The following is an 11,457-nucleotide window of genomic DNA, read 5'->3' as shown; positions in this document are numbered from 1 at the left end:
GGGCCTGTACTCATTAGAGTTTAGAGGAATGAGAGGCAACTTTATTGAAACATGCAAGATTCTTGGGGGACTTGACTGAGTAAATATAGAAAGTTATTTCCCTTTGTGGGACAGTCAATGAGGGTATAGTCTCAGAGTGAATGACTGCTGGATTAAGACAATGATATCAGAAAAATTCTTCTGTCAGACAGTAGTGAAACACAAAATTCCTTACCCACAGAGGATTGTTATTCATTAAGTATATTCAAATTTGAGATAGACATATTTTTATTCAGTAAGGGAATCAAGTGTTATGGGAGTAAGGAAAGAAAGTGGAATTGTGGATTATCTGATTTATCATAATTGCATTGAATGGCAGAGCAGATGCAGTAGCTGAATTGACTGTCTGTTCCTATGTTTTATGGTTTTATAGTCTTATAGATTATGTGGTGATTATTATCTGGTTCATTGCTGTGTGCAAATTGGCCATTGTTTTCCCTATACAGGTCTTATGTCAAAGGTGCTTCACAGAGTGTGAAGCATATTATCATTTTATGAAGTTATGAAATGTTCCACATCAGTGCAAGTCCTTTTTATTCTTTATTTGAATTGAAATCACTTTCATAGAATGTCACCATTTTGCATTGAAAGAGAAATGCAATTAATCCTACATCTCATCTCTTTTGCTTGATCTGGCCAATATTGGCTATCATGTATACATCCATTGCTTTTTAGGAGTTAATATTGAGATTACTTGTATTGTCCTTTTAAGCAGTGTATTCCAGATGATGCAAATTCATGTCCTAAAGAGAAATCTAATTCTTCTTCCTGGCTCTATTCTCTTTAACACAATGATTAATGTATACAAATGATGGTAATGATTATAATGAATCTGGAAATGTAAGTCTGGCTAACTTAGTGTGAGCAATGCACCTGTGATAAAAGCCTGTATGTATGTGTTTGTACTTTGGCTTTAGTCTGGTTTTTAACTTGAGGCACGCAAAGCCCTGGTTTGCAATGAGTTAACTTCTCTTGGATTGCAGCGTCAGAGTCTGAGGATGGGCTGTGGAATTAGTTGGATATCATTCTTCCAGACACCGGGCAGAAACCTAATGTTCTTGTTTTGTCGAAATATTTATTTTAAAAACTCTCTAGGTTTTGGTTTTAACAACCCCTAACATCATTCCCCTTCCCCACCCCCACTTCACTTCTTTCTCTCTCTCCCCTCTGTTTGGAGTCCTTTTTCAGCACCACAACAGAGTGAACAGCTCCTTTGCTCGAACCGCTGAATTGCCACCTTCAGCACCATCGGACCCCGAACAGTTCCTAAATTCAGATTGAGCACGACAGCTCTGCAGACTGGTCATCGGCTGGAAGCTTTGACTTTCCAGTTTCAGCTCCACGGACCCACTGATAGTATCTTACTCGAAGCTCTGGATTTCTAGAATTAGTGTGACCGATCCTGGGACAGCTCCTCAGCTCGAAGCTCTGATTATCCGGTTTCAGCACCAGCACTACCCGGACAGCTCCTCTGCTCGAATTTCCCGTTACCGAACTCCAGTCCCCGGACAGCTCCACAGCCCGAAGCTCTGGTTGTGTTATTTCAGAACCACTGCTGTTGGACAGCTCCACAGCCCGAAGCTCTGGTTGTGTTATTTCAGAACCACTGCTGTTGGACAGCTCCACAGCCCGAAGATCTCACTTTCCATTCGGCGACACGGAGATTCCAGGGCTCCGGCAGCGGCATCTTTCAGCACCATGAACAGCTCCGGCGATCAATTGGAATATACTGGAGGCTTCCCTGCGATTGAGGGAGAAGAACTGAAAGTAGCCTTGCCCGTCATCTTGGGGGTCATCTGCCTGGTTGGTTTGGTGGGCAACAGTCTGGTAGTGATGGTCCTGCTGAGGGACCTCAGGCAAGGCAAGAAAACAGCAGTCCATGGCTTGATCCTGTTGCTGAGTGTCACTGACCTCTTTCTACTATTGTTATGCGCCCCCCTACGCATCTCCACTACCCCCAGGCTGGACTGGTCGCCAAGCTGGCTGCTATGTAAATCATCGGAGTACCTCCTGCATGCCTGCCTCTTGGCCAAGAGCTTCACCTTGGCAGCGGTGGGGCATGCCCGATACAGGCATGTGGGCCACCTGGCAAGACACAAACACCCGGAGTGCCCACATGTGTGGGCATTGGCATGTAGTGCATGGGTTTTTGCTCTCCTGTTGCCTGTCCCCCAATGGCTCTTTTCAACTGCTGAGCGCACCCAACAGTTGGCATCCTGTGTCTTGGAGGTTCCCCCAACTGCTGCTAACTTCATGAGTGCCTATGCTTTGGCTTACCCACTGGTTGCTTATGGGATTCCTATGACCTTTGCCATCATCTTCCACCTCAAATCCCTGCTGCTTCACACACCCCGGAGGGATCGCACATCCAACCGCAGGGAGCCCCAGGCCAGAAGGGTCACCCTTCTGCTGTGGGGGCTGAGTGTTGCATTTGCTGTCATGTGGCTGCCAGACTGGGTGGTGTGGACATGGACCAGGCACAGGAAGCCCAGTGGCCCCCGCCCACCCAATGCTTTGCTAGTCCTGGCCCAGCTGCTGCTTTTCACCAATGGTGCGCTCAACCCCCTGGCACTGCTGACTGCCTCCCAGGACTTCAGGGATGGTGTGAGGAGCATCTGTCAGATGGCCAGTCATGGGGTTCCCAGGACTAGAGGGTCTGAAGGGACTGCAGTATTGCCCAGCACTCTGGGTCAGAAGAGCTTGGGGACCAACAGTGCCCTGCCCACCATCTCAGGCTGCCAAGAGGTGCTCACCTGCCAAAATGTGGTGCAGAACATCCCACCTGATGTGCAGCACTTCTGGCAGGACAGGAAAAATACAGCACCACCAGAAAACAATGACCCAATTCCTTGGGAGCGTCAAGGAAGCTCCTAACAAACAACATAGACTTGTGCAAAGGCCTGAAATATTGTAGCAGTTCCAAATTTTCCCAAGTCCAAGTAAGTCATTCTTACATTTTGCAAGAGTTTAAAAGTTATATCCTTTGTTTAGTCATGCTATAGAATTCCAGACCAGTGCTCACAAACTGCCTGTTACCGACCTTGCTTGCTTCACAGAGATTTTCATTCTCCAAATGGATTGGACTATCAAAACAAACTTCTAACCTTCCTCCTGAAACACCTATCCAAGGGTCTTTGACTTCCTCCCTCCAGAGATTCATCTGATCCAAACACCCCCATTCCAGATTTTGGATAATTTTCTGTTTTGCGTTTTTGTTGCTGGTAAACTTTTGGTAAATTTAGACCTACAAATGATGTTGGCTTTTATGAAGAGTGTTTCCAATTGCAGTGGTTTGAATGAGAATATCACCATGTGGAAGCATAGTCCAGATGGTCACATGTTGACCAAGAGGCTTCAGGAATCACATAACCCTGTCCAGTGATTTGTGGAGGTCTGGGTGGATGTGACTGTGCATTTATTACATTTGAAAAGGAGTGTGAGTTTCATTATCCATACATCAAGCAGCCTTTCATACTTTATTCTGAACATCAATGACAATAATCCTTATGGCATCTTACAGACCGCTGTGCATACAGAAGCTTGCTTCCATAGGCAGCATACAAATAAATGGGTCACATTCAGGTATACTGAAACTCAAGCAAAGAAATAGCAGTACATAGAAGGGAAACCATTTTCATTGGCAGCGATTGTGACCCAGCAAGAGGCTCAGTCTGTTGAAAACAGATAGTATCATTCTACTGATAATTGGATAAATATTTGAACTAGAAAATAATTGCAAAATGTGGAGAAATTGTGATGGAATTGGACTAACAGGATTGATCTGCAAAAGAGTCAGGACAAACTTGATGGATGGAATAACTTCATTCTTCGTGTGGTAGCTTCTAATTCCATGCGGTAATCAGTTCAGTAATCAGTAATTACGCATTGTAATCAGTTCAGTTCTATGTTACTGTTCTGCTATTAAAGACTTCTGATCAGGTCCATCTTGGAAATTAACATTTTCTGCTCTGATGTGGTAATGTTTTAATTGTAAACTAAAAAGAAACAAGAGAGGTGCAAAGAACTGCATTGCCTACTCTTTTGTCTAGGTCAGTTTAAGATTTTGTTGTTTGCTCAATTTATGCTGTAGAACTCCCATTTTGAGCTTTTACCTAATGTGGAATAAATTTGTCTAAGATGAATGTTGGCTTTAATATTTACAAAATAGGGTGAAAGAGAGAGGAGGCAATTGTAATTCTGGATTGTGTTTGAATGTACTGCCTCTGCTACCCCCCCCCCCCCCCCCCCCCAAACCCCCTCCCTCACAACCCACCTCCCCACCCATTTTGAAAAACTTATGTTCTAAGCTATCCTGCAATATCATGCCACAACTCACCATCACCATTTTAAAAGGACAATAAGGAATGGGCATTAAATGTTGGCTCAGTCAGCTGGTCCTCATACCCTGTAAATTAATTATAAAGATTACCACACAGTTATCATTTAAAGAATTAATTGCATTGATATAGTATCTTTCCCATCTGTAGGATATCTAAAAATTCTAGATAGTCAATGATATAGGCACTGTGGTACGTCGTAAATACCTGTTGAACAAAGATGATTTCTTTGTAATGTGCAAAGTACTTTGAAACTGTGACAGAGGAAAACAAGGCATGAGAGCTCAAAAAACTATGTTACGCTTCACTCAAATTAATGAGCAAGCTTTAATTCTAATAGCCCTTATGCTACATTGGCAATGTCATTCATTAGGGTGCAAATATGTGCTGTTGCAAAGTTTGCAGGATTAAATTTTAAGTTTTCAATCCAGTTAGTTTCGAATTCAAATGGGAAAGTACACATCAATAATTACACAACTTAATTAAAAAAGTGAGGGAAACATTCATGAGTTAGCTTAATAATCCTCTTGTCATGTTAAAATTCTCAAACGTGTTTGTAAATTTCCATTGGTGAAAGGATAGAGAAACAGAAAGCCAATATTTTAATTATTTGGCTAAAAAAAAGCAATGTAAATAAAATATCTTATTTACGCAGTGGAATATTTAGATTCTGGTGTGCAATGCCTGAGAATGTGGGGGCAGTAGGGTCAATGGCTTTCAAAAGGAAATTGGGGATATAAAATAGGGGAGTGGTATAAGATGACTTACTCCTTTAGACAGCTGATGCAGACATGATAGGCTGAATGGCCTTCTTCTGTGTTGTCATAATTCGAAGATTGTATGAATGAAATCCCACCATGGCTTCCTGATCTCTATCAGAGCAAGGCATACAGGGTTACAGTTGCAAGTGAGGTGCACAAAAGCAAAATCAACATTAATTAATGTTAGAGAAGCACCTAAGAATAACATACGTTCTTCAGATTCTCGCCTTGTTTTGGTTTTAACTTCCCTGATTTTAATACTTTGAAACTGCTGCCAGTATATTCAGTTGTTTCTCTCCTCGCTTGGAGAATCCCCAAATGAAACTTCGCTTCACTCCTGCCTCTCTTTCACCCTTTAAAATGGCATTTCAAGTCTAAATCTTTGGCCAGGCTTTTGTCTGTCACCTCTCATCATCTTTCCATGGGGCTTGGTGCCAAATTCTGTTTGATAATCACAGTTATGAAGCTTTTTGAGATATTTCACTTCTGTAAAGGTGATGTATAATTGCAAATTGCTGCCGTTGTTATCTGTTTAATTGCATTGCCCAGAACAAAGAAAAAGGAGAAAAGGATATTTAAAACATTAAATGGTGTAACGTCTATCTAAAATGTTGGTGTGTCTAGTCTCTTGCTAGTGTTTCAATCAGCAAATTGATCCAATCCAGTTACTTATGGGTCTGAATCTGCAACTCAAACATCAAGCTATCCAAAATGAAAACTGTCAGTAAGTTTCACTTTTTTAAGAAACTTTTCTAAGAGGCACAGAAAAGAACAGGCTAAATGCACATTCTAGGCCACAGCTATGTGGCTGGTAGAGTGGCAAAGACCCTGGCTAGTAATCTAAAGGTCTAGCTTAATACATTGGTGTATTCTGTTTGAAGCTTACCAAGGCAGCTAGAGGATTTTAAATTTATTTATGGTAAAATTGACCATTGATGTCAAAAAATGTCTGACTCACAAGAGGGAAGAGAATTTTCTGGCTAGCCTAGTAAGGAGGCTGTCCACCCTTAAAGGGAGTATAACTAACAAATAATTTGTAAGAGCTAGCTGGAACTTTAACCTATATCTAACCCATCCTGGATCTTAGCATGGAGTTCTTCAGACTGGACTTTATTTCATGTTGAATCTGTAATGTACCTGACCTGTGATTGTTTGATATTTCAAGTTGATGATAAAGTATTTTATTCTCCAGCATTGAGGCCCTGCACTTTGATTAACAAAAGAACAAAAGAATCATAAATAAATTGTTTGCTTTTTTTGTGAGATGGACAGCTGTCTTGTGGAGTCATCCCTAAGCCTGGGTCAGGAGGTCTGGGCTCAAGTACTGCCTACTATCGAGGTGTGTCAGAACATGTCCAAGCAAGTTGATCAAATATAATTAAGTGCAAATTATTTCAATCTACTTATCCCTGGGAAAGTGCAGCAAGAGATTTATCTAGCATATATTGTAAAATGTTGCAGACATTAAAAGAAAAGATGAATGTATACACATTCAATAATATTTAGTTGTTGGGTCATAGAGAGTGGATTGACTCTGTTAATGTTATACGTATGATGTACGTGTGAAAATTATTTTGTGCACTTCTTTACACATCTGAAGCATTTTCACAGTCTTGTTGATTAATTCCATCAAATGGTAGTGTGAGTATTTGTAACCCTGTCGCAACATTCCCTGTCTGCAGTTGAATAAATATTTAATAAATGTTCACACGTATTTTCAAGTCTTTTTGTTACAGTGAATTAATTACAGAAAAGCCTTGAATTTCCAAAATGAATACAACTCATCTCCAAAGTTGGTCTTGCACTGACATAATTGCAAGTGCGCTGTTGGCTCTCAATATGCCAATAACAGTGTGTCACCATCATGATTATGATTTGGAGATGCCGGTGTTTGGACTGGGTGTACAAAGTTAAAAATCACACAACACCAGGTTATAGTCCAACAGGTTTAATTGGAAGCACACTAGCTTTCGGAGTGATGCTCCTTCAATCACCTGATGAAGGAGCGGCGCTCCGAAAGCTAGTGTGCTTCCAGTTAAACCTGTTGGACTATAACCTGGTGTTGCGTGATTTTTAACCATCATTATTAGGCAGAGACACAGGTGTGGGTTTACATGTGTGTAGGGATTATGTTGAAAATGAGGTGGGGAACATTTAAAATGAGAGTGGGCTCATGAAGCAATTCTGAAAGTCTTCAGGAAGGCATCTTAAGCCTTTTTTAGAAGAAGGATGAGAACAAAGAATGATGGACAAGATAGCCCAAAGTCTAGGTGGATATTATCCTTGCTTTCAAAAACCTCCATGATCTCACCTTATCTTATTTTCCCCTGCCCTACAACTCTGTTAGATATCTACTGTCCTCTAATTCTGTTTCCTTGTGCAAACCCTATTTTAATTGCACTGTCCTTCACAGCCATGCTTCTGCTTGACTTGGTCCTCAAATTTGCAGTTGCTTCCATTCACCTCCTTGCTTCACTACCTCGCTCTCCCCTCCTTCCAGATACTTCTTAAAACTTCCCTCTTTCTCAAAGATTTTGTTCATCAATCCTATAGTTCCTTACCTGACTTTATATTATATATAGAGTCATAGAGATGTACAGCATGGAAACAGACCCTTCGGTCTAACCCGTCCACGCCAACCAGATATCCCAACCCAACCTAGTCCCACCTGCCAGCACCCTGCCCATATCCCTCCAAACCCTTCCTATTCATATACCCATTCAAATGCCTCTTAAATGTTGCAATTGTACCAGCCCCACCACTTCCTCTGGCAGCTCAATCCATACATGTACCACCCTCTGTCTGAAAAAGTTGCCCCTTAGGTCTCTTTTATATCTTTTCCCTCTCACCATAAACCTATGCCCTCTCGTTCTGGACTCCCCAACCTCAGGGAAGGACTTTGTCTAATTATCCTATCCATGCCCCTCATAATTTTGTAAACCTCTATAAGGTCACCCCTCAGCCTCCGACCTCCAGGGAAAACAGCCCCAGCCTGTTAAGCCTCTCCCTGTAGCTCAAATCTTCCAACCCTGGCAACATCCTTGTAAATCTTTTCTGAACCCTTTCAAGTTTCACAACAGCTTTCTGATAAGAAGGAGACCAGAATTGCACACGATAGTGGCCTAACCAATGTCCTGTACAGCCGCAACATGACTTCCCAACTCCTGTACTCTGACCAATGAAGGAAAGTATACCAAACGCCTTCTTCACTATCCTATTACCTGTGACTCCACTTTCAAAGAGCTATGAACCTGCACTCCAAGATCTCTTTGTTCAGCAACACTCCCTAGGACCTTAACATTAAGTGTACAAGTCCTGTTAAGATTTGCTTTCCCAAAATGCAGCACCTCGCATTTATCTGAATTAAGCTCCATCTGCCACTTCTCAGCCCATTGACCCATCTGGTCCAGATCCTGGTTTAATCTGAGGTAACCCTCTTCGCTGTCCAGTACACCTCTAATTTTGGTGTCATCTGCAAACTTACTAACTGTACCTCTTATGCTCACATCCAAATCATTTATGTAAATGACAAAAAGTAGAGGACCCAGCACCGATCCTTGTGGCATATGTTGTGATCATTCTCTTAGGGAACACCTTGGAAAGCTTTCCTCTAGTAAAGGCACTAGATAAATATCATTTGTTGTTACATTAGAAATTGTAAGGCAGTAGAGTATATATGACATGTCTGGGGGGAAGGTTTTTCCTGGGTAGACTACATTGAGCCATGCCTATCAGTTAACTTTGATATGAAGGAGTGGAGTCAATTTAGACTATTCTTGTCTATTTACGCATATTCAAAATTAAAAGGGTAATATGACTATTTGATTCATCAGAGCAACACACACAGCAATGGTGCAAACAGTGCATCACTGATCTCATGCTAACGTAAGATCATTTTCTGACTTCCTGAAGCAATCAATCTCCCAGAGACTATGGTATTCTTATCAGTTTTTTCCACTCTTATAACTTGAAATGATTTCAACTTTTAAAGGCTCACTCAGCTCCTTTTACAGGGACACCAGGGAATCAAATTTCACCATTTCCTTTAGCCATTTGCTCCAGCTGATGATGCCATACTTTACAAATACTCCCTGATATTGAACCAACGCCTTTCCTAATGTTTCTGTAGATACACCATCGCATTCCACCTTCCCATTTCAACTGATCAGAAATAATAAGTTTCACTGTTTCAAAACAGCGTCATAGAGGTGTACGGCACGGAAACTGACCCTTCGGTCCAACTCATCCATGCCGACCAGGTATCCTACATTAGTCTAGTCCCATTTGCCAGCATTTGACCCATATCCTTCTAAAATCATCTTATTCATATACCCATCCAGGTGCCTTTTAAATGTTGTGATTGTACTGGTCTCCACCACCTTCTCTGGCAGCTCATTTCATACACGTACCACCCTCTGTGTGAAAAAGCTGCCCCTTAGGTCCCTTTTAAATCTTTCCCCTCACACCTTAAACCTATGGCCTCTGATTTTGGATGCCCTTATGCAGAGAAAAGACCTTGTCTATTTATCTTATCCATGCCCCTCATGATTTTATAAACTTCAATAAGGTCACCTCTCCCTCTCCAATGCTCCAGGGAAAATAGCCCCAGCCTATTCATCTTCCCCCTGTAGCTCAAACCCTCCAAATCTGGCTATATCCTTGTACATCTCCAAACTTCAATTATAGCTTTTTTAAGAAATAAAAGTATCCATAACTCCTGTAGCTCAGCCTGAGAATTGAAAGAGTTAGGATTTGTAATCATTCAGGATACCATTTACTGATTTATCTATGCATGTGGGCTCACTGGGAAGGGCAGCATTTATTGCCCATTGTTCATTGCCCTTGAGAAGATAGTGGTGAGCTAGCTTTTTGTGCCACTGCAGTCCGTGCAGTGTGTGTCCACCCTGTTCAAAAGGCAATTCCAGGATTTTGGTCCAGCAGCAGGAAAGAAACAGGAAGATGATTCCAATTTGGCTTGGACAGGGTAGGTGGTGTTGCTATGTTCCTGCTACCTTCTAGGCGATAGAAGAACTGGAAGGTGCTGTCAAAGGGGCTTTAGCTTTTTTGCTATAGTGCATCCTGTGGTTGTAAATCACCGCTGCTTCTGTACAACAGTGATGGAAGGGATGAAGGTTAAGGTGTGCTGGTCAAACATGCTGCTTCTCTTTTTGATCGATGCCTCTGAAAGCTTAATGACCCTCTTATTATGTCAGGAGCAAAACTGAAAACAGTAATCCCAGTGTCCAAAACAGCCCAGGAATTCTCCATTTTATGTGATATTGTTGCTACAATGAAGCCTAAAACACCCATTTGGCTTCCCAGCAACGGTTCCAGCCTGGCACACATTGGCACTGAATACTCCATGTCGAGAGTGTGGTGCTGGAAAAGCACAGCAGATCAGGCAGCATCCAAGGAGCGGGAGAGTCGACACTTCAGGTATAAGCCTTTCATCAGGAAGGGCTTATGCCTGAAACATCGATTCTCCTGCTCATCGGATGCTGCCTGATTTGCTGTGCTTTTCCAGCACCACACTCTCGACTCTGATCTCCAGTATCTGCAGTCCTCACTTTTTCCTACTAAATAGTCCATCCCTGGGCTGTGTTCTTACTGATTATCTAAGTCTTGTGCCACCAGTTGGAAGAAATCATTGATGCCATTTTGTTAGGTGGCTAATGATGGTTTGTTGCGATCAAATAAATGAATTATGCTGGAGAGTAGTGAGGAAAACCTGAGTGAACCAGCCAGTCATGTCCTACCCAGCAGTTTCACACTGGGACAGTCATGACAAAGGACATTCTTCGAAAGACTAACATTCTGGATAATTCACAGACAGACTCTTCTGTAAAATTGTCATGCCAGGCTTTTGAAAGGTTATTTGCACATAATTAGCTTGGACAAAATGATATTTAGCAGCATGCCTAATTGGTTGCATCACTAAATTCTTACTTCCCTGTGCTTGGTCACAGCACAACTTACAAGTTAGCACCATCACTAGGAATTTCAATCTGGCTTTTCATTTACATTCAAAATTAGGTTGCAGAAGTTCAATTGTAGAATATATTATTATGATGAAGCAGAGTGCAAAATCTTCACCTGTGATTTAATTTGCAAATTAATTGTTAAAAGAAGGATGCACAACCCAAGGCTTTCAATATTCAGAGACGTTTTAATCATTAAGGAATACTTGTGTTGGAGAATTAAAATGCGTGATCAGAATTCTTGTTATACAAAGTGTTGCTGCACAGAAACAGTAAAACAAGATGGTGTTGGTGTTCATGCTCCACATGAGCCTCCCCCCACACTCTGTCTTTCATCTCCAT

At 41.8% G+C, this 11,457-nt stretch overlaps 1 protein-coding gene across 1 annotated transcript; it reads left to right on the top strand.

Annotated features, from left to right (window-relative positions):
• Window positions 1–1,105: 1,105 nt before the first annotated feature.
• LOC148152250 (G protein-coupled receptor 151-like) lies at window positions 1,106–6,837 on the top strand. Its single transcript, XM_087996217.1, has 2 exons — window positions 1,106–2,978; window positions 3,096–6,837. Exon 1 carries the CDS (start codon window positions 1,738–1,740, stop codon window positions 2,911–2,913), a length of 1,176 nt encoding a protein of 391 aa, XP_087852343.1. The 5' UTR covers window positions 1,106–1,737; the 3' UTR covers window positions 2,914–2,978; window positions 3,096–6,837.
• The last annotated feature ends 4,620 nt before the right edge of the window (window positions 6,838–11,457 follow it).

Source organism: Chiloscyllium plagiosum, unplaced genomic scaffold, assembly GCF_037043375.1.
Source record: "Chiloscyllium plagiosum isolate Xiang-an unplaced genomic scaffold, Cpla_swu_hap1 HiC_scaffold_1, whole genome shotgun sequence".
Taxonomy (NCBI): domain Eukaryota; kingdom Metazoa; phylum Chordata; class Chondrichthyes; order Orectolobiformes; family Hemiscylliidae; genus Chiloscyllium; species Chiloscyllium plagiosum.
Note: the sequence above shows the minus strand (reverse complement) of the source record. Positions and strands in the feature narration are given on the sequence as shown.

What these genes read in the sequence shown, in the direction of transcription:
- LOC148152250 (XM_087996217.1), top strand. Translation starts at nt 1,738, where the DNA reads ATGAACAGCTCCGGCGATCAATTGGAATATACTGGAGGCTTCCCTGCG.